This window comes from Alternaria burnsii (assembly GCF_013036055.1).
Source record: "Alternaria burnsii strain CBS107.38 chromosome Unknown 697, whole genome shotgun sequence".
NCBI lineage: Eukaryota > Fungi > Ascomycota > Dothideomycetes > Pleosporales > Pleosporaceae > Alternaria > Alternaria burnsii.
The window spans coordinates 529884-557880 of record NW_024066120.1 but is presented as its reverse complement, the minus strand read 5'-3'; the positions used below and the strand labels follow the sequence as shown (position 1 = coordinate 557880).

Here is a 27997-nt window from a genome sequence, read left to right as displayed (position 1 = left end):
GTGGTCAACTTACCAAATGAGATGTCGTCCATTGGGCATAGCCCGGACGGCACTTACAGTGCCACTTACGCTGGGGAATCTGAATGTTCGTCGCGGTTCTCGTAGGCTTTTGTGTAGACTGTACTCGTCCACTGTGCCGTTTCGCCGACCAGCGTAGATGAAGTTGCCGTCTGGTGACCAGCATGCATTCATGCACCACGGGGGTGTATTTCGTGGTGGTGTTATGCGTGCGACCGGGTTTGGTTGCCGGCGGTCCCAGATACGTAATGTGCCGTCCATTGACGCGTCGACAAAGGTTGTCTCGGAGGAAGCTGGCTGTTCGGTTTGGTTTGCGGACGTGGCAGCAGGTTTCTCGGTATCCTCTGCATGTGGCAGGCCGTTGGAGGTGCCATTGGGTTGGGGTTCTGCAGTTCCGTTGGCTGTTGGTTGTGTCTCGGCGGCTGCTGGGGGTTCCTTCGCTTCCTCTGCAGCTGGCTCCTCGGGTGCTTGCACAGGACCGCCCATGTCCATCATATCCATATCGGCATTGGCATCTTCGTCGGCTTGTTGTATGCCATTCGCAATGGCTCTCGAGAACTCGTCGTCATCGTCCCCGAACGAAGGGAGAGTGGCTGAGAGGTTGTTCTCCTGGCCGTCGCCGAACAACGAGTCCTGGTCCTTGTCTCCGAACAACGAGTCGTCTGGAGATCCTTGAGCATCTTCTGTGCCCTCCTCCTTTGGTACGACGGGCTTTGTATCGACGCCGTTGGAGAGGATGCCGTTGGGTCGGGGTCGGGCGGCATTGTTGGAAGAGAAAGTGCCGTTGGAGAGCGGGAGGGTTTCTGTGTCCTGCGGTATAGGGAGTGTAGATAGCGGGCGTTGCTCGATTGCGGAGATCTGACCGCCGCTCGTCTCGAACTTCCTCTTGACTTGGCCGGTATTCAAGTCCCAGTCGTTGATGGTCTTATCCCAACTACCGCTCAATACTGATGTCTCGTCCTGCGACAAGGTCAAGACGGACACGGCCGAGGTGTGGTTCTTGAGTGTGTGTATGCGTGTTCCTTCCTGATGGCGTACAGATTGTAGGTTTATGCCTCCCGAGTCCAGGCCCGACAGCAGCCATAGAGCCTGGTGGTGGACTGCGAGCGAGTATACTGGAGACAAGGTCTCGGCTGCGGCACTGTCTTCGTTCTCCCAGTACGACAAGAGCACTCCCGCCTTTGTGACGGAGTCGACGAAAGGGTGCCGCTGGGCCACGGTCAGGGCAAGCTTTCCATTGGCCGTGTCTACCCAATTGAACTTGCGTATGTAGCCGTCCGCTCCGCCGCTAAAGACCCACCGCATGTCCGGTGTTGCCGTGATGGCGTTGATCGAGGTACTGTGTGGGGCAGCGATGGTGGGTATTATATCGTACATGGGCGCGTTCAAGGCCTCTTGTCGCACGCTGGGGCGGAAGGGCAGGTTGCCGAGCACGCCTGAAGCCGCTGCCCGAGGGCTGGGCGATGTGAAGGTGACGGCAGGGTTTGGGTCTGATTGTCCAGGCGTGCCTCCGTTGGGTATGCTACCGCGCGGTCGCTGTGAAGGGCTGTCGGGCTCGTCCTGATCTTGATCTTGGTCCTGGTCCTCATCGTCGTTGTCGTTGTCGTTATCCCCTTCTGCGTCGTCGTCATCGTTGTCGCCGTCGTCCCCATCGTCGCCCTCTTCTTCTTCATCTACGTCCATGGCATCTGCCTCTTCCTGCTCATCTTCCTCCTCGGCGGAACCTGTTGCGCGCCGTCAGTCGACAGCTATGTGGAGAGGGCTGGGTATTCTCACTGTTGCCATTCTCGTAGTCGTCCTCTTCATTCATGCTGGGCCCATGCGCATCAACCAATATCGCATGCGCGCAGCTGTTAAACTGCTGTGTCGCCGTGGAACCAATGCCCCCATGTTCGCGTTTGGGGGGACATGGATGAGGCTCGGCCTAGCGTCATCCGCTGCTGCGCTAATCCATCTTGGGCCTAGGCCGACTCTCCACTCCAGCCTTCCTTTCGCGACATCTTTCTTTGCACACATGCACATGCTATCATGTTAGCCGTAAGAGTTTTGTGCCTCACAATGAGAGCATCAAAGTCAAAGAGCTCCGGTTGCACAGGTTGCATTGAAGGCGGCGTGAGACCACATGGCAATGTCGGTAAATCATGAATGGATAGCTATCTAGTTCCGTCTTCTGAACAGCTGCTACGAACGGCTGCTTAACAACTGACTCGCCTTGAAGGTTATTTTAGACACCGACAGAAGTATCTTAGTTGAGACAAGCTTTGTATACTAGGTAGACACGTCAAAGTATGGGGCCGCTTCCAAACTGAGCTTCAGGCTGCCAGCGAGGCTGAGCGATTTCAGATCCCCGCGACCCCGAGACAGCCTAGCAGCATGTTGCTTGCCGTCAAACCCGTGGCTGACAGCGGGAAAGCCGAACTTGTGGCAATTCATGTTTCCGGGGATAGGGCGGTGGAGAAAACAAAGTTTGTTCCATGCCAGGACAGAGTCGCAAAGTTGGGCAGGATGTGGTTCGAAGGTGCTCGCTTAGCGCCAGGCTTTGCCCTACATCGAACAAACCATTCATGGCTACAGAGAAGACTGGTGCAAAGCGACATAGACGACCTGAGTATAAATGTTCAATTGATGAAAGCATTGTATCTGTGGTTGCTCAGGCTTCATGCTCAGAAGGCAGACGATGACGTGACGCCTTGTTACGCAACCACGCTTACGGTGCCGCAACACCAGCATTCAGCCTCATGCCCCTTACATCTTACCGGCCCCAGTTCCTCTCCACCACGCGAGAACTATCGTGATACCCATCACAGAGGCTTATGCTGCGTTCCATGTCTGTTGCACTGCCCCTACGCGCCGGGGCTTGGTTGGTCCAGAGCAGCGTGTTCACCCCCAGTCTCATGAGCTGTAGCCGCCGAAGCCACCTCTGGCATGGTTTTGTTGCTAGGTTGGTGCGGCGATCATGCAGGCTTCACAACTGCGCCGCAATATATGCCCCGACCGTGTACTGCATATGCCCGAGAGCCGCACTCTGCAATGAAGCATTAAACTTTTCCTCTTTCCACGTCTCATGCATATGCGAAGCTTCAAGTGAATTCCGCAACCATGGCGACGTTCGCACCATCGCCCACTATGAGACCTTCGAACCTCACGACGACGACTGAGGCAGAAACTGCTCTGGAAACCGACTTGGCACTCCCTGGTATCAAGCGTGGTATTGCCATTGGAGTAGCGTGTTCCGTGTCGGTCGTCGTTATTGCCATTCTCGCTTTCTTTGCCATCAGACGGAGAAACCGAGTACTAGCTCGGAGAGCACAACTCCATACAACAAAGGCAGAGATCATGGATGCCGAAGCCGGACCGCAAGAGAAGGCTTGGTGGGCCGCCACGCCTGCGTCTTCACCATCATTACCTCCACCACCGCCACCACCTGTCGAAGTAGATGCTCAGATCATCTACGAGCTGGATGCAGGTCAGATACCTGAATTGCACGGCGATACCGCTGCGCAAGAAGTGGACGGAAATGGCAACCACCACGACAAGTCGAAAGAAGCGGAAGAGTTGTACGCACAGAAACTCGAGCAATGGAGAACGTGGAGTATGGCACTTGAGCCGGAACCTTCAGGCCCTACCCCTGAGGCTGTATATTCACGCCTACCACTGCTCACAGTCTCACCACCTGAGGCCTCTTCTGGCGAGGTTTCACCATTATTACGCTCATCATGGTGTTATTCCTCGCAAGACGCTTCACCAATTTCACCGCCTCCAAATGCGCATTTCCCATTGGGTCATCGCGAAAACACAAACACTTGAGCGACGACCTTGTGGGGCTTTCCACAAACAAAGCAAACATGACAGAACCGTCGACGTTCTCAGCCGCACACAAGAAGGTCCATCGGATCTCGGACACTGCCAGCCATAACGGATGGATTAATATGGGTATATTCCGATGACACCTATAACGTATAAAGGAGACACTAGCATACAACATGTCTTTTATCAAAATGGTGGTTTCTTCTCGTCAATTGGTCTCAAATCCTTCTCGAGCCGGCCTTCTTCTTCATCAATCGGCGAATCTAGGAACAGCCGCTCCTTACTTCCCTTCCTCGCACCTGCGGGGGGAACTTCGGAGCCTGGCAATTCTGCAGCAAATCTTCGATCACCAGCAGCTTCTACAGGAACCACAGGACTGGCGAGCTCAGAAGGGCGCCTCTCACTTGCATTTCCAGCCTCCATCTCCGCCGGGCCAAGCGCTCCATGTTCTATAATCTCTGGGCTCATTCCCATCCCGGATTTCTCTAGGTCGTGCGTAGTGCCGCCGCTGACGGCGGATATTTTCGATAAACGGCGCAACAATCCAGAACGTCTTCTCCGTACAAGGAACCAGCCTGCTAGCAATAGTAGAATTATCCCAACAGCAGCTCCTACACCAATGCCCGCGCTAGCACCAGCGCTGAGTCCGCTGTTTCCGGACGTGGCAGCTGGGCCTGAGGAAATTGGGTCATCAGTCGAATTTGGAGTGGGGACGCCCGTTAAAGATGAAAGCGGTGATGATGATGTTGCTGTTGCCGATGCCGATGCCGATGCTGATGCTGATGTTGTAGAGGCGTTCGGTGTTGGGGCTGGTGGTCCAGGTGGTCCAGGTGCGAGAGAAGTCACATCATCGTCGTCATCATCGTCATTGTCGGTCGTGGTAGGGAGCGGCACAGTCGGGTCTGTTGATGTGGCCATTGTGAGTCTAATTGAAAGAGTCGAGCAAGGCCGGGGATGCCAGAGTGTAATTCAACAACAAATTGTATATCAGCTACCGATTGTAGATAAGTTCGGGGATACCTTAGAAACAAGATCACACTTCTTAAAGCAAGAATACCTTACCCCGCCTCCACATATATACCAATGTCTCAGAATAGCGCACGTCAAAGACGACATTCCCGCCCATGGCTCCGGGTTCAAGCATCGGCGTTGTCGCGGCACCTATCGCTCATTCGAACTCGGCATCATTAGGGCGTCTTGTCGGCGACTCAGCCTCCTTCTATCCCATATACTTGGACAATTGTTGACTTGGCCTTACTTGTTACAGGCCTCAGTCTGCCACTCTTTTTGTTGAGTCTCCGCTGGCCAAGCTCCCCGCGTGCGGTGGGAGACGCGTCTTCCGGGGCTCCGCTGTTGTCGAAGTCGCCAAGATGCGGAAGCCACCACCGCCGGGGGTACGTAGCCATGCATCTCTTGTTCCTGAGGTGTAGTTATACCTATGCATTGATTGTATTGTCCGTGTGGCAGGCATGGTTAAGCCCGGTTGGGCAGCATATGACGCAATGAACTACATATAAGTATACCGAGGATGAAGGTTTGCGGGGGCTCTTGGAAGGCTCTTGGGAGGCACTTAAGAACGCAGGAACAACCAGTTCGGATATGAGGTGAGTTCTAGGACGTTGAACTTTGGCGAGGAAGACTCGGGGAAAGGTTATGCCACCCATGGATAATTTGCTGGGCGAACATGTCGACTAGTGAGCACCGCGGAGATTGAGAAGATTTAGCTCAACAAAAAAGGTATGTAACAGTGCGCGATACATTTGTGGAAATGAGCGCATGCATGGAGATGTTCACGATTCATGGAGGTTTGCGCCAAATCGATGGAAATGCACGGGTACCTTAAGAGATGGATGATTGCGACCTTGGTGGGGAGAAGAGGCGTTGAAGTCCGTGCCGCGGACCCCACAGGATCAGCGTCCCGGACACGAATCCGTCCCGTCAGGATGCGTCCCGTCAGGACGCTTCCATCCCGCTTTCTTTGTCGCACGCCGTCAACGTAGTCCGGCGCCATGGTCTGCTTATCAGGCACCTGCCCGCAGATTCAGAATTCTCATCGAAACACATCGCTGCCACCGCGTGGCTATCGGAATGGTGAATATTTGCCTCTCAGCCAAATCACACCACCACCTGCTGTGTGCGACCTACCTTGGTACCCTATCGAATTTCTAACCACCTGGACGCGTGGCGAGAAGGAGAGAGCAGCTATTGAAGAGCTACAACTATCTTAGTGACTGTTGCCGACAAATGGGATTACCTACCGTCATAGAACGCGGAAAGGAGCGATCGTGGATCAAATGACGCCACAGGAGATCCATCTGCAATAGACTTTCACCATGCCCAAGTCAGCCAGCGATACTACAGACCACTTGACCTCGGCTCTGCACAGAGCGCTACTAGTTCAATGTCATGGTTATTGTACCCATCTACGATCGACAATGCATGGCCGCCCGAAACGTTTGGGTCACCATGTCTTAGGTATATGTCCTGTCAGTCTCTTTATCGTGGCCAATCACGAAGGTTATTGGGTGTGAAAGCAACGGTGCGGTCTGCCCTGAACCTGTCATCGACTCTACTGGTGCCTGCATAAGGTGATATGGGCTCGTTCTTCTCTGGAAGGGTGTGGGAATCAAGGAGGTTGGCACCTAGCCGCACAGCGCAGGCCCGCACACCCTCAATAGCTCGAACCTCGGGACCTAACATCGGTAGACAAGTCATCTATCAATGTATCGTGGAGGCCCTGTCGTCTGATGATACGAGAGCAGGAGTTCAGCTTGAAAGGCATCAAAAGTCAGTTCAGCACATTACCTATTTAGAGTTCCACGTATCTGGGTCACATCTTGCTTTTCATCCGGGGAACAGCTTCGCCATGTTCTGGACTAACCTCTAGTGTTGCGTTCACCGGCGGTAGTCGGCCGATAATAGTATGGTCTCACCCAAAGTTATGAAAGACGCCACATGGTCTAAGGTGACACTAAGGACGATCAAAGTTACAACCCGTCTATTACGCATCTATTGCAAGCGGTTCGCCTCTCTAACAATGCGCTGGTCGCGGCCCAGTTATTCGGCGACTCAAATCCCATGGGATTCTTCATTTCATACATCTTGATGCAGAACGTACTCTTTCTCATCACCTTGTCAGGAATCACCAAGTCCCTGCAGGATGGCGAGCCAGTCGGGACCTAATCTGGACCCCGTTTACTTTGGTGGCATCGAAGTCGATATCAGCCAGTTCGATTTCAGCGACCACTCATCACGACTTGGCGCTGTTACAATAACTTGTACAGTTTTTATCGCCCTGGTCGTCTTGACTGTCGCTCTACGAATCTTCTCTAGAGCAAGATACGTTCGGCATATTTTTCTAGACGATGGTACGTGTTGAACAGAAAACAAAAGATTATCACTAATGGACAACAGTCCTCATCATCTTCGCCGCGGTCTTCACGGTCGCTCTAGCGGGAATGTGCATCGCAGGTAAGCAGCAACCGTTTGGTATATTGATTCGGGCTGACGGTACCGTAGCAACTCACCATGGTCTTGGGCGACATATTTGGCTGTTGCCTATACCAACGCTGTTTGACACACTGAAGAACTGTATACTGGTAAGTGCAAGCACACTTTCCAGGGCCACGTTCCTACCTAGCGTTCGGTTACCAGAAAGTTTGACATTCCGAAGCCAAAGAGCAGCGACTAATGCACTGCAGTATCTCTTCGTCTGCCAGGTGCTATACTGCTTCGCTATTGCGTTAACGAAACTCGCCATCATATCACAGTACCTTCGCTTCATCCCCGACAAATCATTTCGCGCGGCGCTGTACGCGATATCTGTGATCATTCTAGGCCTATTCATTACGGGTAAGACACACAATGACCCCCTTATGTTCACACATGCTAAAGCATCTACAGGAATTTTTGTCACCATCTTCCAGTGTCGTCCTGTCCGAGGAGCGTGGAACTTCACTATTGAACCAGTATGCGTGGATTACGTGAGCTATCTCTATGCTAGCTCCGCAGTCAATGTCGCGACGGATCTCCTCCTCTTTGTGCTACCCTTATCCCATCTTTGGAAGTTGAATCTACCAAGAAAGCAACGAGTCATTCTCTGTGTGCTATTGGCAGGAGGTGCAAGGTATGTCAAAGACATATATGGCATGCTGTCAAACCATGCTGACCCACCGCAGCGCATGCATTGTAGGCATTGTCCGCATTGCCTATCTACATCAGTTACGCGTGTTGGATATTACCTGTAAGTAAGATTCTACTTCAAGCGCCAGCATTAGGGCCTTCTCGGATCTAGCAACCAAAGAAACATACATCGTATTGGTTAGCCGCAGGACTTGCGTGGATGGTGTTCATGCATTTCGGAGGTACCAGCTAACAAACGTCTAGATCAAAGCGTCGTCTGTCTTATCCTGACAGTAGGAGAATGCAGCTTAGGAATCATCTTCGTTAGCATTGCAGCTCTTCGTCCGATGGCACGGCAGTTTTTTCCAAAGGCAATGCGAAACTCTCCTTCTTCATCAGCTCAACCACGTGCATGGCCCATTCGCCTCCAGCATATGCCTGCCAGTCAGGACAAGGACCAGTATACTTCAGAGAGCAAACAGAACCTATCGGGGTCGTACGGGACGCGCTCAGGAGTGTCTTGCTAGTTGTTCGTACACAACCAATTCCACGCTCGCGAAGGCCCCATCAGCTACAACCTTGAGTGGCTTAAACTACCAGGACGTGGACGATCCCTCCGCTCATCTTCACTAGCCGCATAGCTGGCAAGATGCAACCCTATACCAGGATACACGTATCCCTCGAGGCTGTCATGTGTTAAGCAGGCCGACTGGTTGGAAGTCGAATGAGTTACACACACGACGCGATACCCAACTCGGGTTCTACAAGCTCTGTCAACAGGCGATCGAAGGCGGGACAGGACGCTTGTTCAGCTGACCGCCAAGAAAGCCAAGTCGTCAGCCAATTTCGCTGCTGACTACAATTGGTCGCATAGAGTTGTCGCTATTGGTGCAAACTTCACCAACGTCACAGACCACTACAGGTGTCGCGACAGGTTAGAAGCAGGCTGTGTTGGCGATCTCACAGGCTGTGTGTAAGGCGTCCACGGTGTGCATCATAGGGCACACCGCTTGTGGCTACAATACATAAATGCAACACATGCCGCTGTTCTTGTACAGTCTTACAAAACAATTCGCAGTACGCTTCAAGTAACACGAAAGTATCTTTCCAACGACTTATCTATCAAACAAGCAATCTTGATAAAGTGGTCAATTTACAAAACTCCGACCTCTATACCGCTGCCCCTGCAATCTTCTTCTTTAAAACCCACCTCAATCATCATCCATAATGAAGTTTACTGCGGCAACAACTCTACTTTTTGCGACTCTCGCGCTCACCAGCCCGGCTCCCGTCGCCAACCCAGACGCGGTGGCCGAGCCCGTCACCATCGAGACTCGCGAACAATTCCGCAACGCACTATCAGCACGCGATGTGCTTACAGCGCCAGAAATCCAGCTCGAAGAACGAGCATCCAGCGGTGGTAAAGGAGGAAAAGGAGGCAAGGGAAGTGGAGGAAACTCCAGCAGCGCTGCCTCGGACATGCTATCGCCAAGCCGCGTCTTACAGGCAGCTGCGCTGGGACTGGGTGTTGTAGAAGTTGTGAGGCTGTGGTCTTAGAAGAGGGAAGACGAGGCATCTCAGGTGATTGTGAGTGGTAGCCAGCGGTCGGCTCCTAATGAGGCGAGGACCTAGTTTTGAGTTGATCACGATGTTTTTACTTAGCGACGGAGTTATGTTTGGATTGTACGACAATGTAGCATGATACCACAACATGGGAATATGAATTTGAGATTTCAAAACAGTGCGATCTTCGACTTGCAGGCTTGGCTCGAGACGCCCACCACGTCACTCTGCGCGTGTCGTACCTCAGTCAAGTTTCAGTGATCAACCCAACCTGTTTTCCTACCGATGTACATTAGACAAACATCGCAATACTGGCGTACAATGATGGACTTGATACCTAGTAGCCTAGCATGTTGTATGGGCGATCGCGATGGTGGATGAACATAGTCACATAGCCACAGTGTGGCGGTGTAGATCAACAGACTGAAGACGATCAAGATGATCATTGCACAGCCACACTGCTGAATAAACACAGGAGAAGTTATGTTGATCCAAATTGAAGGACTAGACACAAACGACCAGGGAGTGAAGTGTGAAGTGAGTAAACATTAACATTGGTATCTGCAACCCAAACGCTAGAAATCAAAACGCCATGCAATGCTCTAAACGCTACGCTATGCCATCGGATTGAATCCAAAACACTTTTCGTTGCAAAGGTCTAAGCATGGAGCAATGCCTATAAGAACTTGTTCATCATTTTCTTCCATCCTGAGGCAGATGACTCTTCCCAAGTCTCGCTCATCTCATCCTCAAACTTTCCAGTAATAAGATCGGCTTCGGCAGGGTTGATGAATTTACTCCTGGTAACAATCTTGTGGCCAATGTAAAGCACGGCGAAAAGGATCAAGCTGATGTACGCGATGAAGAAGTCTTCAGTGCTCCACGGGACGAATGCGGTGAAACCTTGGGTGATGGTGATGATGGCCGTGAAAGTAACACCGTAGATGGCGAGAGGACGGCCGCCCCATGACTTGAAAGGGAGGGTGTCGCGGTCAATGTTCTGGGCCTTAAGTGCGCGCATAAAGCTAATGTGGCAGACCAGTACACAAGTCCAGGCGATGAAACCCGCGACTGACACGATGTTGAGGAGCCAGTTGAACGCCTCTCCACCGTTGGCGCTGAGGTTCATGTAGGCCAACAGACCCATGGCACCAGTGACTGCAGTTGCCCAGTATGGAACACCTCGCTTGCTTGTGGCCTTGAGAAACGCAGGGGCACACTTCTCTTCCGCAAGACCGACAAGGATACGGGAGCCGGAGTAGACATTGGAGCTGGCGGCTGAAAGCACCACAGTGAGTAGAATGGCGTTGAAGATATCAGGAAGGGCGGAAACACCGGCGAGTTGGAAAGCAATGACCATAGGCGATGAGCCGGCGTTTGTGTCACCAATCTGAAGAGCCTCGTTGTCGTATGGGACCAAGATACCGACAAAGAAGATGGTGAAAACGAAGAGGGTGAAGATGCTCCAGAAAGTCTTGCGAATGGCTTGAGGCATGGTAACACGGGGGTTTGCGGACTCTCCAGCACCGATAGCACAGAGCTCAGTACCCTGGTACGCGAAACCGGCCTGGATGAGAACGGCCCAGAAACCGACAAATTTGGCAACAGGTCCTTCGGCCAGGTAAGGGGCGAAAGCACCGGGGGAGTCCCAGTACTTGAAGCCGATGTAGCCTTGCGCACCAACACCTGCGTTCATGCAGATGGCGTAGATCCAGAAGCCAACGAGGGCGACGACCTTGATCAGCGCGAACCAGAATTCGAATTCTCCGAAAATATCGACGGGCAAAAAGTTAACAGCCGTGATCGGTACCCAGAAGATGGTGATGAAAATGCCGATGCTGAGGTCCGAGTCCCACCATTGGATGATAAGACCAGCAGCTGTGAGTTCGAGCGCATATGTGATAGACCAGGAGAACCAGTAAATCCATCCCATGGAGAAACCTAGCGAAGGATCGACGAAACGAGCAGCATACTGTGTGAATGCACCAGAGATGGGTAGGTAGGTAGCCATCTCAGCCAAACTGAGCATGACAGAGTAGACCAGGGTACCAACGAAAACGTAAGCCAAAAGTGCTCCAGCAGGACCAGCAGTAGCGATGGAGCCACCACTGGCGATGAAGACACCAGTTCCTACTGTTCCACCGATAGCTACGAACTGCAAGTGTCGGGACGAAAGCTTGCGCTGTAGCTCATCCTTGGGGGGAGCGGCCTGCTTCTCAACGTCGCTCGCTGAGTGCGAGACCGATTTGTCCGACCGCTGGTCCATCTTGGGCGTAATTTCCTCAGAGGCGGATGCCATGTTGGTGGTGGTGTCGGCAAAGGACCCGAAGACAGGGCTTGAGCTTCAAAAGGTGCACAACAACAACGAAGTCGTGATGGTTGATGTCAAAGGCGCAAGAGCCAGGGACAAAATCGATATTTCAATCAAACACACGGTCACAGGAAGTGGAGTCATCGCGCAATACTCCATGAGCCATCATGTTAGCCGTCGGCGTACTCCACGCTCTGGAAAGCCAGTCGACCGTCCAAATTTTCATCGTCGCTCCACTTGGCGGGCAACACACTCGTTTCGCCGCGCAAGATGCAGAAGTTGAACCGTGACGGTAGGGTGATCGAAATTTTCGAGCCGGGATTAGGTCGGCTACGTGCGGGTTGGCGCCGCCAGTTCGCGTCCCCTTGATCGCGAAGGTACAAGCGGCAATGCTTATCGCGGGATTACCGTGTGGAATGTGTAGCTTGGCCGTTCCTTGCGTTCCCAGCAGGAAAAATCTGCAGCTTAGCTGTATCATTTTCGGGGAACTTTGTGGCGGCAACATTTTTTAGGTATAGTGGGAGGGCCGGCCCTTCATCGGGTGACGGGATTGGCGTTGTGCGAATCAGACTTCACCCATCGGAAAACCCCATCAGGCCTATCATGACTCCGTCGCATGTCACCACATTCTCAATTCTACCCCATTCTCCAACCGGCGGTTAGAGATTTCTTCATCCGTTGTATCCAGGAGACTAGAATACCGAGGTAATGCTGAAGTTGTGTTCCTTACATACCCAGCTTGAGAGCCTGTCGTGACTTCTGGCCATCGCAACATTCCCGCGATCATCGTGAAGGACAAGCTTCAGCATTGTGGCTACACAGTACATGCCAAGTGATCCAACCAGACCAACAGGATACCATTGGCGTAACAGTATAGAGTGACTACAACCGTACTTTACAGCCCAACACCTTCCCAAGGCAAGAGAGCGTACATGTACCACATTCGCATGTAGCTTCGCACTATCTTTCCTTCGACGTTGAAAGCTGGACTTACTTTTAGTCATGCCCAGACGTAGCACAGAGACTAGGCCCCAGATATCTCAGCCCTATGCACTCCAGGACGTGCCTAAGTGTGGTGCTACCGTCGCGCTGAGACATGGGATCCAGCCGAACGCTCGCCGGATCGTTCAGGCCTAGCTCTGGGGATATTAAGATGCTTTCGAGTGATCTGGGGTAGATCCGCCCGTTACGAACGGTTGAAGTACCTGAGCGGAGGCTAGTATGTCGTTTCGTCGCTACGATGTCTTCTGTCAGAGCCCTCTCCAGCGGTAGCATCTGCACTGGGATAAGCGCCATGCACTCGTTTGCCGTAGCCTTCTCTCCAATCAAGACGCAGGCAATTCTCTCTTTGTCAAGACTGTTCGAGCTTACGCAATAAATGAAGACAGTGTCCGCTTCGGTTTTTCGTATCCCTCTGTTTGTTCACTTAGTCGTATCGAGATCGGAGAATCTTGATACCAGTACCGCATACTCTCAACGAGATTTTACAAGCAAATCTGCAACGTTGCCTCATTTCCTGTACATGGTACCGTCGCTGTCGTCAGTCTAGACTTTGCGTCTCGCCTTCCAGCCAACAAGGCATGTCGCGCAATGATTGCAAGCACGCACTCAGCAAACGATCTGATCTAAAAATCAGCCTGTGAATCTCTAGGAGGCTGTCGCTAGCACACATATCAACCGTATAGTCATCGTTTCTGGGACTGTACATGTCTTTCTGAATGAGACAGCAGCTTGGCGACGGCTTTCATGGTTTTGTACAACTAGACTGTCAGTAAGACAATAGCTAGTTCACAACATGCTCGGCTGTTGCGTGTTTACATAGCAGTCTCAATCTTGCTATGACGCCGAGGATCGAAAACACACCCTATATGTCGCTTCGTGACGCGGACGTGAGTGCCTCTTTGGTCAGCACTAGACAGTTCGACGCACCGATCAACACCGGCTATGACCCGTTCATCGCGGTCCCTCTTCTATCAACGAACAAAGTCTTGAGCCACGAACAGATCTAATATCGCCCGGTGGCTAAACAAGTTCCAGGTGTTTTCATGCTCTCTACCTTACCTTTTACATGGTCAAGCGAACTCCAAAAGAGGACGGAGGAGCTGAATCTGATATTGACTTCATGCAACCATCAGTCGAGGGTGGCTAAGGAGGCGTCTTGGCTTACGCACTATTGCGAGATCCTTGAATTGTTGCACTCTCCTGCAGTGAACATGGTCAGTTAGGTGCCTGATCCGCTGACATTTTTCAGGCTTTTCGAGATACTCAGTGTGTCGCTCACTACTGCCGTTGCGTCTCGATAATTCTCATCATCTCACGACTGTTTAGCGCCGAACGTACTTGGCCTTGTAGTCTAGATGCAAACAGTGTGAAGGGTAAGATGGTCAAGTTTGCATTGAACAGTGGACAAATTCGAAATAGCATCTCAAGATATGGACGTGCCAAAAATGAGGCTTGTTGCCATGTGTTTCAGTGAAATTTCTCAACAAAGGAGGAGCGCAAAACATGGGCTGCTGCAGAGGAGCTTCGGGTATGGTGACAGAACCCCTATGTGTGTTGAACTTTGCTTGCGCATAACCACAACCCATCATGAGGCGGAAGCATACTCCCCAGCATTTCCCATCGCGTCGCGTCGCGTCAGGTTTGCCGACTGTCCGCTACATAGACTACACTTCCCGCCTTCAGCTGCCGAGGGTCCGCTCGCGGTTTCGCCTCTGCGCCACTGCTGCCAGGACGCCATTGTCGCGTTGACAGGATCGCGTGGAAGAATGCAATTCGCCTGAAAGAATTTACTTCAGATACATTGAGCACTCTGTGCTATTGGCTCTTCAGATGGTAATGATGTAAATCCTTCTGCACGACTTGTTTAGATCTTGTTGCGCTGTCAGGAACCGGTCCTGCTGTGACGTAGATCCATGTAAGCGAGGTCGGGTTGTCACGCCTGAATGAGGTAAGGCGTGGACGTGTGGGGCTTAACGGCCGCCTGGGCATGCACCTGCAACGTTCCGTTCCAAGCGTTTTCACAACGTCTCCTGAGTTGAAGACATTCTTTTCGACGATTTAGGACCGAATAAATCGACCATTGTGCCTACCGAATGATTATGGATTGCCTTACCTGAAGTTTAATAGAGTTTTCGGATATAACGGCTAGCCCTGCGAGAACTGCAGAATCCGATATACTTCTTTGTTTGTACATGCCTATACATTCTCATCCTTGTGCTATATCACCCGCTAACCGAACCATCGCCAGGTTTTCATCGTGTTACAGGGTTTTCCTTGGAAGCTGGCTCTAGATTTCCATTCGTCACCGCACCCTGTCAGACCCCTTAGCCCCACGTTTCGATTGTTTTTCTAGACCTCGTCACACACCCTCTTTGTATGCGAGCACGCCTCAGCGACGCGTTGACGATTGAGAGGTTTTTGCCACTGTTCGCTGTGGCTCATCAGTTACTGCAGATCTACCGGTTGCTAAAGAAAGATTTGAGATAAACGCATAATGTGGGTAACATGAGAGCTCCGCCTCCACCAAGTCGATCATTGAGAGATGGCGAAGCTGTGACCAGAATGTCGGACAGCATTCCCACGCTTGCATTGATACAATTCCCATCGTGAATGCCGTGTAAATGGACCACATAAAACAACATGGCTATGCAGGAGTTGACTATGAACTTGACGCTCGGAGATGAGCATCATGCAAGGTCTGTGAGCGAGTGCTCCGTTAGCCGGCACCCTAGCTCCATGTACGTCACTGGCGCTGAAGCCTCAGATCTTAGGTGGTGTCTGGGTGTCCTATGGCAATATTCGGGGCAGTCGCAAGCCCCTATGAGCGGCTCGATGATAATATTGTGCCACCACCGGTCGTACAGCTAGGACAACCTGCCGCAAAAGTACGCGCCAGGGGCAGCCAAAAGATGCCCAGTCTGTAAACACCTTGCATTCAGTATCTGATCCCTACCATGAACAGTTAAACCTCCGGTATCGATCTACATTTAACAGTATCCATTCCTCATGCGACAGCAACTCCAGCCGTGCACGTTTCGAGATCAACAGCCCTAATAGATGCTCCACCCTCGGTACCAACCAGTCAACAGGATCAGCCAGGAACATTAAAGCTGAACCCGCTTCGATCGACGTCACTCTTTACCGGGTACAGACTCGCCATGAAGAAGTTGGGGACGCCAGGTGGACCCCGTCACCGTTATGTTGACCGTTATGGACGTGCATTCCCGTTCTGACCTGATCCCCTGGCGGCGATGACGATCATACTCTGGGAATGCTGGTGTTTGATGACGATGTCAATGCGATCAAGTGTAGTGTACTTGAAATGAACCTTGGACAAATTGAGGGTTGAGAACATATAAAGAGGGCAATGAGACCTCGACAATTAGAACATCATCACACACCATCCGTCCACATCAACAACCGTACAACACACTTCCAAACCAATACCTCCTTCTTTTTAAGAACCAACCAATCAACCTTCAAAATGCAGTTCACTATCACCGCCGTTCTCGCCTTTGCTGCCACCGCTGCCTTCGCCGCTCCCCTCGATGAGCGCCAGGCTGGACTCTGCGCTTCCGGCACTCCCGTCTGCTGTGCTACCGACGTCCTGAACCTTGCCAACTTGGACTGCGCTCCCCGTATGACTTCCCATCCTCTATCTCTCGATTAGTCAGATTATTAACATTGCCCTAGCTGCCGTCACCCCCACCACCATCAACGCCTTCATCGATGGATGTGCCTCCGCAGGTCAGCAGGCCAAGTGCTGCCTCATCCCCATCCTCGGCCAGGCCCTCATCTGCTCCGACGTCAACCCTACTGCCGACACCACTGCCGCTTAGGCCGACCTAGCGCGTTTTGTCGCCTCTCATCCAACACGGTGCGAATAATGTATATCGTCAAGAGATGATCGTGCCCGGGCTGCTTGGATAAATGTACACTATGTTTGTTTCGCATATCTAGTTAGGGAGTGTCTCTTAATACAAGGTTCCACAAGAAAACCTCGCTTCAATGATGTGACATTGAAATCTTCTATCTATACAAATGCGGGTGCGAATGCGCTGACCCGACATTGACCGCTAAGAACAAGAACGCTAGAAACAAAGTTATACTATGGATATGACTTAGGTATTTTCGCTGGAACGCAAAATACACAAACGAGAAATCAAAAATGGGCCTTGAAGTATACGGCAGTTATGCACGTTGATCAAAACGCCAGTCATTTGAGATCGGGACGCCTCTAGAAGCTGCAGAAATGTCAATGCGATAAAGAGCGCGTACCATAGATACCTAAGTATCCTTGGCGGTAGCACGTAAAGAACTCAGTTGTCCATCCACCTCAGCCTGTTCTTCTCCCATGTCCTCTCGAGGCGAGGCCACACGCCCTCGTCATAGTGTCGATCGAGTATGTCGCCAACCTCCTTGTCCTCGCAGTACACGGCGTTGTGGAAGAAGACGCATGCATTTTTCCAATTTCTCAGGGATGCGTCGTCCTTCGCGAGACCACCACAAGCATCTGTCATTTGTGCCGCCTGTTTGATCAGCGCCGTGATATCACTGATGGTAGGCTGAGATGTATCGCTGTATTTGCTGTAGTCTCCGAGTTTCGCCTGTAGTCGGAGGACGACAGCTGCGCGTTTAAAGCTCAACGCTACCTTCTCCAAACTGGCCTTCACAAAATCAGGAGTCATTTGTTTGGGCGCTTTACCATTCAAGATCTCATGGAAGTCAACAGAAGCAGTGAACTTCCAAAATGTATTTCCAGCGACCATATCCGTTTTGAACCCAAAAGAACTCGGTACGAGCTGCTCCAGCTGTTTATGATTCAGCCCAGACCATGTGTTGATATCTTTGAAGTCCACTGGCGGTAGCGTCTGGCTTTGTATTGATGAGGGGTTGGGATTGTTCGGCGTATTTTGTGGCTGCGATGTGATGGGGTTCGTAGTAGTAGGGCTGCATCCAGTAGCCATGGCGTTGTGGAGCTGTGTCTGCATGTTGGATGCTGGCGGAAATTGCGTACTCGATTGAGGAAATGGTGGCAGCTGTTGTTGGACCAATGGCTGATATGATAACAGTTGGTTAGAGATGGTTGGTGCTACATTGCACTGTGGCGTCGACCACGAGGGCACTTGTGCCACCTGCGGCGGGTGATCACGGGGTGTTTGAGTTGACTGTACCACGGTTTGGAGAGCGGGTAGTGATGGTAGGGGCTCAGTACAATCCAAGTCTTGGATCATGTCCTGCAAACCCAGATAGTTTGCGAACTCACGATATAGCTCGAGGAAAGTTATAAGCTCTGGGCCCCAATACCTTTGAATGTACCAGCCTACAGGAACTAAGAACATCCAGAACTCAATTATGGAGGCGTTCCAACGAAGACCGGAGGACTGTTCCACAGTCATACCATTCTCAAAGTAGGGCTTCAGGTCATTCGCCGCACCCGATATCAAGCTAAAGATCTGACCTGCCGAAGACCTGCATTCGGTTTTGGTATCGGCGGAGATAAGAAAAGCCTTCATCGCGGCCTGGAGAATAGGCGCTTGTCTTGCGTGGTACTCGATCGTCATTCTTGCCGAATTCGCTGTTTGTAGACAGTTGTAAACAGTTGCCGGAGTGAACGTTGTAGTTGTTTGAGGTTCACATGAAGGCGCCAACGTGTAAGCAGACGGCGTTGGTGTCGTCTTGGGAGCAGATCGGACAGATAGTTCAACGGCCTTATGAGCAGGCGTGACAACTACATCATCCTTCATGTTGTTCGTCGCAGACTCCGCAACATGCTGAGGCTTCGACGTAGTATCTTCCGTGTCAACGTTCTTGTCGTCGGTAGACATACATGCTCCTGGCATATACATGAACATAGCCATCCACTTGCGGTCAGCGCAGCGTAGTTGTCCCCAAATCTTTGGATACTGCATCGATCTGTTCCGATCAAGATGCGCGAATGACTCGCCGGTTCCACGAAAGTTTTTGAAGGGTAATTGAAAGGGTGGCGGATATGCGGGGGGAGCTGGTTTTTCTTGCGGTAGTGTTGGAGATGCTGGTATAACGGGTGTTGAGGTGGGAGTACTAGCCTTCTTCGTGTTCTGCGATTTTCTTCTTTCGGCAAGTTCATTGAGGTTGTTCTTGGGGACGACTGAAAAGACACCTAACTTGAGAAGGAACTCGGCGAGCACACGTGGTGTATATACACCGATCGTGAGGAGGCCAAGGACGCGGAGCCAGGTTGGGATTCCGTTATTGCTATATTCATAGCAGATGTTCCAGTAAAGATAGTTTACTTCCCAGTATAGTTCATCGAAACACTCGCTAAGACAGTCGATGACCTTGGGAACAACTCCAGAGGACACGATGGTGTGGCCGATTCCGAGAGTTACTAGGAGAAGGCAGAAAAGAATAGCGATAGTGTCAGGATGCATCTTTGTAGCAAAACGTGCGACACACGAGCTCGAGAAGAGGGGCATGACGGGCTCTCAGGATCAAACAATGCCTTGTGGATGTTTTGATAGTTGTGGTACCGGAGTTGGATCGTTTAGACGTACGGTTGCGCGCAGTCGAGCGAAGGTTGGGCGATGAGGAAATGTGTTTTAGTGTGCGTGGGCAAAAAGATATTTCGGCTGCGACTGTGGCTGGGTCCTTTTCAGATAACAATTCACTACGAAAACAATAACACTGATATCGCAAGGCAGAAGCGAGTCGCAAATTGCGGTGCTGGACAAACGGAGGGCTTGGCGCGATATCGGTGGCGAGTAGGGAGTGAAAGGAACGATGACCATAGATAGAACTTATCGAAGTCAAATCATCAGATCCTAAATGATATCTGCGTGTAGAGGAGCACGCCCTTTCAAAGGATGGTGCTATGAATGCATCGTTGACGAGGGACTCGCTGGACTTGGTGCATAGAACAGATGATAAACATCCACAACCAAGTAAGATAATTGGGGTGAAATGGAGATTAACCTACATGCACGGTTTCTGAATTAAACCGACTTTCACTTTCTTCGTCCAATCTGGATATCCAAAGCTTTCGCAAGGATGTAGAGCATTTCCAACCGCACACATGCCACACCCTTCTCTTTACCCATCCGGACCGGGTTACCTACAATAGCCTCTACTTCGATTCTTCGATCCGACTGAACATCTTGAAGCATACTGGGTTCAATACCGGACTTGTTCGGAATCCTGGCCTGCGCCCGCCCGAGCTGAACGTTTACCTCTTCCAATGTGATTTCGTATCCGTGAGCAGCCGCAATATCGCGAATCTCCAACATCACGGCTAGAACCACACCGTTCGCTTCTTCCGAAGCAATGAGTACATCCGTGTCTTTGCTTAGAGCAAGAGCACATATAGGGTTCCAGGACGCATTCACAAGTAGCTTGAACCATCGTTTTTGCTGAACATCGTCATAGAATTCCGCTGTAGCACCGGCAGAAGTGACAAGCTCTGTGAATTTTTTCGCATGCGTTCCTTCCGCAGATGATGGGTAGGCTCCGACTTGGAGTTGCTCGACTTCGCCGTGTTTAATGACACCGGCTGGCCGCTGGGTGGCAGGTAAATACACAACGGCACTAATGATCGAATTGTCCGGATATGCCCTTAGATATTCTTCTTCGATACCAACGCCATTCTGAATAAGTACGATAGCCGTATGTCCAGGTGTTACAGCAGGAGCGATAAGCTTCGGTACCGTATCCGGGATAGCCTTACTGCAAACGATGATGTAGTCGAATGGATCCGACGATTGAGATGCTGCTTCTTCACAATCCCGTACAACGTTGGGTTTGAAGTGCAGATTCTGGCCAAATATCGATGAATTAATGGTGAAGCCGTCTTTCTTTACGACTTCGTAGTTCGAGCGGCAGACGGCAGTAGTTGAAGCTACCTTGCTGAGAAGGTACAGATATACTGTTCCCACGCTACCGGCACCGAAAAGAAGAATCCTAGGCTGCGACTCAGAAGACATGGCAAAACTTCGGTATCGAGAAGGGTGTTGTGCTAGGTCTGTTGCAGTGCAATGTGAAGATTGCATGGATGTTAGAGTCTTAGCCTCACGGCGATAGCCGTACCCCCAAATCCTTCGCCCCGGCATTAGGACCCGTATCCTCTCAAAATCGTTTAGGCACTCCATTACCCACGATCAGTAAGCCACCCGCGGTAACGGCCAATACTCCATTTTATGCTCAATCACCAAGCTAATTTGACTGGCAGGACAGTTTTACTCACGAGCTTAGTCTTTTTAGTACATGCTCCCACAATAACATTATCATTCAGGATGCAACATCGCACAAACAATTATACACCATTCATTGACATGCGGAAGCTCAGCTAGCAGCATCGAAACTGAAACAAGGATCACAGCCGCACGCGGGTCCTGCAAAGACGATTCGTGGCTTTTCATGCAATCTAAACGATGGCCTCCATTCGCTGCCCCTCGTTACCCATGCCGCACCCTGCATGCTGGGGCAAGGAAGAGAGTGGTCAGGTCTGTGAGGCTATAATCGATACGTCTCCCAAGAGCTGGGCAGATAAATCCAAGTCGCTCGAAATGACTAGTGATTCCTGGCCCCATTCGCCAGCTGTAGGTATAACAGCCACGAGCTGATCCGGCGCTCTCGTATTCTGGTAGTCTGTTTAGCCTCATCGCGATACGCAATCTGCCGGCAGGGTACCGCGCACCATCGCGACGATGAACAACCTCTTTTTCGTCCTTCTTAGCGCGTTCGTAGCGCATGTTGCCGCGACGAGTCAGATCGCGCTCTTCTCTGATGATAACTGTCAAGAATCGTTGAGAGGTCTCGAAGGCCCAAACGGCTACCCCAACGGCACCTGTACAGATCTCAGGCGCAATGGCGCGTACGGAAGCTTCCAGGTCGTGGGACTGGACCCAGGCTGCGCTGGTATGTGCTTTGTGCGAATGAGGACGCGATAGTCCGGACGGCTATGCTAACCATCCGTATAGTCACCATTTACATGAACGACACGACGGTCGACATCTGTTCCGGCTACCAAGAAGAAATTCAACCCATCGACTGCTACAACTCAACTTTCGTATACTACAGCATCGACTTCTGTGACGCTGGTGCCATCGGTGCCTCGCCGTCTGCAACACCTACGCCTAGTTCCACGCCGTCGCCGTCGCCGTCGCCATCCCCACCTCCCCCAGCCTCCTCGGGCCCATCGACAGGCGTAATAGTGGGGGCAGCAGTCGGTGGAGGAATATCGCTGGGCATCATAATTGGACTGGCAGTGTTTTTCTTCATGAAGAAGCGAAACTCAGCACGTCTGCAGGAGGCACGAGGTTTTGCAGAGCTTACAAGCGTGACACCCGTGACACCAGTTGAGGTGCACGCAAAGCACATCCAGGAGCTAGGTCCAGGAGCGGTAGCGTACAAACATAATCCTGTGGAGATTGAGCAGCCTCCTGTTGAACTCGCGGGGTTGGAGATGAGGCGCGATGAAGGGAGACGACTGCATTAGAACCAGATAACTCGGGTACATGTATTCGAGCTATTAAACGCATATGCATGTTATGAACAACGCGGCGTTCACAGAAGCAGTACATCGTAACTCTATCCAGAGTCCACCTGAAGATCACCATGCTGGATTCTGGAACCACAAGCCCAGGGAAGTGCATGGATGGGCCGGCTTCCCCCTCGCGTCGAAGAAGCTCTCAGAGGTCTGCCGCTACTTCAGCAAATACCCAATCACCATCTCGATAGATGATATCTCCTTCCAGTGCCGCTTCACCAACATCAAACGCGACCCTGTGGAGATATACTTCGCCTGCTTCACTCTTAACGCCACGGCCCATGAACGCTGTTCTGGGCTGGCTGCGCATGGCACTAAGAGCAAGCTCCACCGGCTCCGAGTCGAAGAGCTGCAAGACCCCATCGTCGTCCTGGCTACAGCGTCTCACAGTCATCGGTGAGTGTGGGTAGGGCGCTTTCTCGAGAAGTCTGAAGAGCCATAGGTACTCAATCCTGGGCATTGTCTCGATGATCTGTAATGGTTCGATCCAATTCCCTTGCGGAAAGCCTATGGATGAGCATGATATATGTTTCAAGGTCGCAGCGTGCAGGCGTAGGAAGTTCGTCCACTCATTGTGCGAAAGAAACACATCTGTAAGATGGATATGCGAGAAGCCAGGCCAGTGGAATTGGAATGATCCAGCTGGCTGGTAAGATAGCTCTAAGAAAGTGTAATTGCCTTGGAACTCGAACTTGCGCAAATCTGAAGCTGTGCTGAGCAATTTTTGAAGCCATGCATGACTGACTTGACCGAGGACCGAAACCTGACGTACTTGTTTTGAGAAATGGTCTTTCCAGACTGCGGAGTCGAGATCAAAGAATGTGATCATGTCGTCGTTGGAATACTCTGTGTTCCAGAATTCGAAACCCAGCCCTATCTTGTTGTGTAAGTTGGCCTCTTGAAGAGTCCGCAGAACCAAGTCATATACTCGATTTGCGCCGCTATCTCCACGCCTCTCCCTTTGCTCGTCCTCCTGTGTCTTTTTTGAAAGTATGTGAGCTTTTCCACACCGGATACCGGCATCGACGGGCTCGGGATCGCAATGATAGAAACTAATCACATCGATCTGAATAATCTGTAGGTTTTCAAGCTCGCGGAATACCTGATTAAGAATGAACGAATCCATGCCGGAGCGCTGAACACTGACTTGGAGATCTTTCTGGGTTTCCTCTTCTTTGACCTCGTATATGCTGTGTCCAACACGTTCGCCGCTCACGGTGATCTGGCGGACATGTTTGGACAATACAGGATGATGGCAGATTTCGAATAGCGTGGTAAGACTGGTAGGGTGCAGGATGACAACGAGGTGACGGAAAAAGCGTCGTCCAAAGGCATTTGCCGAATTGGCGTTGAACGCGCGACATACGCAGCGTACACCGATAAGTTCTTCATCCTCAAGATAATCGAAGGTGGCGCCCACGACCTCCAACGGCAAGTCGAGCAGTCGAAAAGGCAGTTGCGACGCTCTAACAAGAGCCGCTTTTGCTCCGTCACAAGCAGTGATCATGGTGGTAGTGCAATCCTAGTGGTGGTAGAAAAAGTGGGAATGAGGAGTTCGAGTCGGTTGTGAGTGAGAGAAGATTGTTGTCGTGGCTGAGACGTTCTTGCCCACTTGTTTACACCAGGGTCATGCGCTTTCGATGATAAGCCAAACTATCACTTTAAGAAGGCACCACTGAGAACATAGCAGCATAAGGTTTGCTCTTGACTGCTTAAGGGATACAACATCACTGTTCTTACGAGATACAGTATGCTGGACAGTGATCCTTGGACGCCGCGCTTTTAGCCAACCATCTCACACACTGGCATAATTTGAGGATGAAGAGAGGCTGATCAAAGGTAATGATAAATGTACAAACGTGAAAAGAGGTCTATGGCCATGTACCAGAAGTATGGAGATATCAAGAGTGTAACGCCGCCGAATGAGTCTCTAAACTCCGCAAACCAGTGTATCGAATTGAACTCCAGAAGTAGGTGCTACCAGAACCACGAGCCAAATGTGGCCAGCCTAGTGTTGGGTCATCCAGGTGACCCGTATCAACAAGCCCGATTATACGTGTAACTTTTATACACACCTCATGCCACTGCCAGCCTCATTAGCATCTTAAATCTTCTTCTTCTTTGTGTGAAACATGTTATATTCTGGCCTTTTCCTCTTCAGAGTCGGGTCAGGCGCTGACTGCCCATTTGGCGCTCTTGGCTTGGGTGCGCTGAACGACATTCCGGGCGGTAACGACGTCCGCGTGGGTGGTGGAGGATTGCGCTGTTGTGGTGCTGGCCTTTGTGTAATGTTCGGGCGGTTTGCGGATAGCGATGGCGTTGGGCGAGATTCGGATTTGTTGTTAACAGATGCCGAAGCTTGTCTGGACACGACCATGCTTCGTGGAGCCTCGTTTTCCGCCATTCTAACCATCCTTGCCGGTGCCTGCCTAACGGTGGTCTTCCTCTGCTCTAGAAGATGTTGTGGTATGTGGCTAGCCTTCGGGCGTTCGCGACCGTGATCGAACATGCCACGCTTCAGCTTATCGAAGGCGGCTTTGCCAGTCTTCGCAGGTGCACCCGAGGGCTGGCCCCAGCTGCTAGTAGTCCGTCCAGTAAACATCTTACTAGCGCCAGCACCGTACCCGAATCTGGTTTCCACAATCAGGGTCTTGTTCTGTGCGCGATCTTTCTGCAGTGCCTGCATCTGCTGCTTGAGGGCCTCTTTGTCGGCCTCCTTCTCTAGTTCTGCATCTTTCTTCAATTTGCGGTAAACTTTGCTCCAATTTCGAGGATCGCGTGGCTCGTGTGGCTTCTTCTCCCAGTCCGGAATGTCGCGCTTGATGAAGCGAAGCCAAATCTCGCCCGTCTCTCCGAGTAACTGTGGGCAGTTTGCCTCGAGCTCGAGGAGCTGGTCTGGGCTTTGTACGAATCGGAGGACTGGTTGCAGGAAGGAGTAGGGTAGATCGCCAACATCGCGGAGCATATCGATGTTCTTAATCAGGCGCTGTCGAGCCAGCTCGAAGAGGCTTGCGACGGGCATGGTGATGGGACGGTTTATTACGGGGTCTATCCAAAAGCGTAGGGTACAGAATGTTGCGAGGCGAAAGTCGAGGGTTGAACGATGCGGTGATGCAAGGGCCGCTGGTTGTATAAATATAGTTTGCCGTGTAATCTCGTTGGTAGGGTGACTGCTACGTGACGTGAATCATGAATAGGCGGAATGAGGGCAGCGTGGACCGTAGGATGGGGCTGAGGACCCCACGGAACTCACGACAGCATCTCGGTAGGCTAGTTGGGAAAGAGAGGTTTACTGGATAGATGGCGCTTCCCAGAACAATGTTAAGCGACTTAGTGAAAAGTGAACCAAGGGAGGTGAAGGCGAAAGTGATGAGGACGGTGTTGGGGACATGTCGCTGACGTCTGGTAGCGGTGCTAGACGCTAACAGAGACCCTTGTCGTACGCGTTCATCAACCCGCGGAACCTCAATATCGCGACTTCAACAACGACAACGACTTACCCTATACCAACAACCTCATTACGCCAGTAGCCGAAACGGGAAAGAATGGCGATCAAGGATTGGGGCCTCTTATCTCAGGCGGACGAAGGTAGGCCACCCAACATCTGGCACGTAGCTTCTACTAATTCCAACAGATGCGCTTCACAATGTATCCCGCCTACTAGCTGTCGAAGCTCGTCCATACACAAATACCGCCGGTCGCATACTCAAGCCGGACTTCTTCGAGGATGCGCGCCCCAGACAACTCCCCTCTCCGCCCCCAGATGCCTCTGCCGCAGAGGAGGAAGCAGCGGCAGCCACTGTCGAGCGCGAGCAACAAGCACACAATATCGAGATATGGCGGAAAGACATCATGAATGAGCTGTCACTACTAGACTTTGCGATACTGCGATCTGAGTTCACCACAAATAGCAATCACACTGAGCGCGAGCGTTACGCTGTTGAGAAGACGGCCATCGAGGCAAAGCAAGAGCACGTGCGCAAGACGATAGAAGATCTGCGCATCAGACTAGTCGAGGCCAAAGAGACACTCGCCGTACGTAAGACGTATGACGAGCTCACGGAGAAGATCACCAGCAGTAAGATGCTGAAGCCGCGGGACGAGCAAGCACATGCCCACGAGAAGCTGGACCAGGAGATAGAAGAACTCAGAAACGAAGTGCAATCGGCGAAGAACACCTGGAGTGAGCGCCGCACGCAATTCGGACGAATCGAGGAAGAGGCACGCGGCATGTTACGCATGATCAAGGACGAGAAAGAGGAAGCTGAGCGCAAGGAGGGCATGATGAAGGATGGAGACGAGGATGGTGAGGGCGAGGGCAGCACTTCTAGAGGAGATGTCAGCCATGCTGGCACCCCGAGGCCGGATGGTGGCATGACTCCAGGGCATGCCAGTCAAAGTGGAGAAGGTTCGTCTCTGAGGGTACCACCACAGGATCGCTTGAAGCCTCTATCGCGGGACGTCAGCGCTGCGCCATCCCCTGCCAGATCTGGTGCTGCGGATGACGCAGAGATGGTAGATATGGGGGCAAACTCAGGAGATGGAAACGATGGTGATTCTTCCGGTCTTGAAGAAGGCGAAGACCTTGAAGATGGGGAGGAAGATGGCGAAGATCGCTCAGAGATCAAGATGGACGAGTCGTGATTGTGCTTGAACAGCAGTCTGCTTGATGATTTGATTGCATAGCGCGGTGTTCTGGGTATCATTCCATCTTCTTTATAGCGGTGCCATGTCCAGCTGCAGTACCATCTATCTATCTCTCCAGTGGTCACGAGTCTAAGCGGCCTCACGCATGGCTGCCTTGCCCTTCTCAACAGCCTCTTTCGCCTTGGTGACTTCCTCTGGTGATGCCTGGCCGCCGCCTTCCTTGTTGTTCTCCTACAAGTTATCAGTACTAGGTACTCAGCTCAACTATATGTCGACTTACCAGCTCCTCCTCCAGCTTCTCCACTGCCTGCTCGATCTTGATCTTCATGCCAGGCAGAACATTCTTGGTTTCTTGGAGGGCTTGACGCTGTGCTATTGTTAGACCCGGTGTGCCAGATATCCTTCTTGGTGGCCACGCGTACCTCTTGCCTCAAGGTGTACTCAGCATTATCGTCGCCCTCACTGGTCTCGGCCTTCTTGATGCGCGCCTCTTGCTGCTCGATTTCCTTGTGGTAGCTTGCTTCTTCCTTGACAAGGCGGGTCACGACGCCAGTTGCAATAGCGAGCTTGGACGGAGGAGCCATGTTCGAATGAGAATTGAAGTAGACGGGTTTGCAATTTGGAGAGACAGAAGAACAAAGACCTCAGTTGATATACGTCGGTTTATGTGGTTGCCTGCTTGTAAACATTTGTTCACGGCGGGGCTAGCTGCCGCCCCACTACCTAGGAATTAGTTTACAGCGTGTAGACATATGGACCGGCGGAACGTTGCGGTGTTGAACTACGACGATCTTGCATCTGTTTCCAGTCTTTCCTGAAAATTTAGTTGACTGTTAGGTGTCTTTCAGCCTCCAAGCTGCGGCTTCAATTGAGGTGCCAAGACCACTTACGTCCATTTGCAGACTAGACTGAACGCGTCCCTGTGCCCACGCGTCGAAAGGAGAGCGCGCGACAAGCCCACCATCCCTAGCAACCCCTCTAAAACAACAACAACACATTCACTG

The 27997-nt window shown here is 51.6% G+C and overlaps 13 protein-coding genes across 13 annotated transcripts in view; 5 read left to right on the top strand and 8 right to left on the bottom strand.

The window, feature by feature from the left end:
- GT037_009007 (wd40 repeat-like protein) overlaps positions 1–1828 on the bottom strand; it is a gene marked incomplete at both ends in the record, with an annotated part of 2142 nt that extends 314 nt beyond the window's left edge. The window contains 2 exons of the mRNA XM_038934054.1: positions 14–1742; positions 1795–1828. Of these exons, the coding sequence (XP_038783399.1) occupies positions 14–1742; positions 1795–1828 (1763 nt within the window). The remainder of the gene's footprint in view (positions 1–13; positions 1743–1794) is intronic.
- Positions 1829–3117: 1289 nt separating this feature from the next.
- GT037_009006 (uncharacterized protein) lies at positions 3118–3825 on the top strand (the record flags this gene model as incomplete). Its single annotated transcript, XM_038934053.1, has 1 exon — positions 3118–3825. One exon carries the CDS (start codon positions 3118–3120, stop codon positions 3823–3825), a length of 708 nt encoding a protein of 235 aa, XP_038783398.1.
- Positions 3826–4011: 186 nt separating this feature from the next.
- Positions 4012–4743, bottom strand: GT037_009005 (uncharacterized protein; the record flags this gene model as incomplete). The annotated part of the gene is made up of 1 exon (XM_038934052.1): positions 4012–4743. The coding sequence occupies one exon, from the start codon at positions 4741–4743 to the stop codon at positions 4012–4014; it is 732 nt and encodes a 243-aa protein (XP_038783397.1).
- A 2242-nt stretch (positions 4744–6985) lies between these two features.
- On the top strand, positions 6986–9486 carry GT037_009004 (uncharacterized protein; the record flags this gene model as incomplete). Its single annotated transcript, XM_038934051.1, has 8 exons — positions 6986–7193; positions 7240–7296; positions 7345–7424; positions 7527–7677; positions 7729–7951; positions 8004–8068; positions 8212–8473; positions 9228–9486. Coding segments are annotated over 8 exons (1305 nt in total), but the record flags the coding sequence as incomplete, so codon positions are not given.
- A 700-nt stretch (positions 9487–10186) lies between these two features.
- Positions 10187–11809, bottom strand: GT037_009003 (histidine permease; the record flags this gene model as incomplete). The annotated part of the gene is made up of 1 exon (XM_038934050.1): positions 10187–11809. The coding sequence occupies one exon, from the start codon at positions 11807–11809 to the stop codon at positions 10187–10189; it is 1623 nt and encodes a 540-aa protein (XP_038783395.1).
- A 4498-nt stretch (positions 11810–16307) lies between these two features.
- GT037_009002 (uncharacterized protein) lies at positions 16308–16662 on the top strand (the record flags this gene model as incomplete). Its single annotated transcript, XM_038934049.1, has 2 exons — positions 16308–16461; positions 16517–16662. The coding sequence occupies 2 exons, from the start codon at positions 16308–16310 to the stop codon at positions 16660–16662; spliced, it is 300 nt and encodes a 99-aa protein (XP_038783394.1).
- A 480-nt stretch (positions 16663–17142) lies between these two features.
- Positions 17143–19236, bottom strand: GT037_009001 (uncharacterized protein; the record flags this gene model as incomplete). Its single annotated transcript, XM_038934048.1, has 1 exon — positions 17143–19236. The coding sequence occupies one exon, from the start codon at positions 19234–19236 to the stop codon at positions 17143–17145; it is 2094 nt and encodes a 697-aa protein (XP_038783393.1).
- A 573-nt stretch (positions 19237–19809) lies between these two features.
- Positions 19810–20781, bottom strand: GT037_009000 (2-dehydropantoate 2-reductase; the record flags this gene model as incomplete). The annotated part of the gene is made up of 1 exon (XM_038934047.1): positions 19810–20781. One exon carries the CDS (start codon positions 20779–20781, stop codon positions 19810–19812), a length of 972 nt encoding a protein of 323 aa, XP_038783392.1.
- A 723-nt stretch (positions 20782–21504) lies between these two features.
- Positions 21505–22295, top strand: GT037_008999 (uncharacterized protein; the record flags this gene model as incomplete). The annotated part of the gene is made up of 2 exons (XM_038934046.1): positions 21505–21715; positions 21778–22295. 2 exons carry the CDS (start codon positions 21505–21507, stop codon positions 22293–22295), a joined length of 729 nt encoding a protein of 242 aa, XP_038783391.1.
- Positions 22296–22488: 193 nt separating this feature from the next.
- Positions 22489–23853, bottom strand: GT037_008998 (uncharacterized protein; the record flags this gene model as incomplete). Its single annotated transcript, XM_038934045.1, has 1 exon — positions 22489–23853. One exon carries the CDS (start codon positions 23851–23853, stop codon positions 22489–22491), a length of 1365 nt encoding a protein of 454 aa, XP_038783390.1.
- Positions 23854–24450: 597 nt separating this feature from the next.
- Positions 24451–25368, bottom strand: GT037_008997 (uncharacterized protein; the record flags this gene model as incomplete). The annotated part of the gene is made up of 1 exon (XM_038934044.1): positions 24451–25368. One exon carries the CDS (start codon positions 25366–25368, stop codon positions 24451–24453), a length of 918 nt encoding a protein of 305 aa, XP_038783389.1.
- Positions 25369–25891: 523 nt separating this feature from the next.
- GT037_008996 (uncharacterized protein) lies at positions 25892–26990 on the top strand (the record flags this gene model as incomplete). The annotated part of the gene is made up of 2 exons (XM_038934043.1): positions 25892–25934; positions 25981–26990. The coding sequence occupies 2 exons, from the start codon at positions 25892–25894 to the stop codon at positions 26988–26990; spliced, it is 1053 nt and encodes a 350-aa protein (XP_038783388.1).
- Positions 26991–27122: 132 nt separating this feature from the next.
- On the bottom strand, positions 27123–27577 carry GT037_008995 (tubulin binding cofactor a; the record flags this gene model as incomplete). The annotated part of the gene is made up of 3 exons (XM_038934042.1): positions 27123–27224; positions 27274–27360; positions 27416–27577. The coding sequence occupies 3 exons, from the start codon at positions 27575–27577 to the stop codon at positions 27123–27125; spliced, it is 351 nt and encodes a 116-aa protein (XP_038783387.1).
- Positions 27578–27997: the final 420 nt, after the last annotated feature.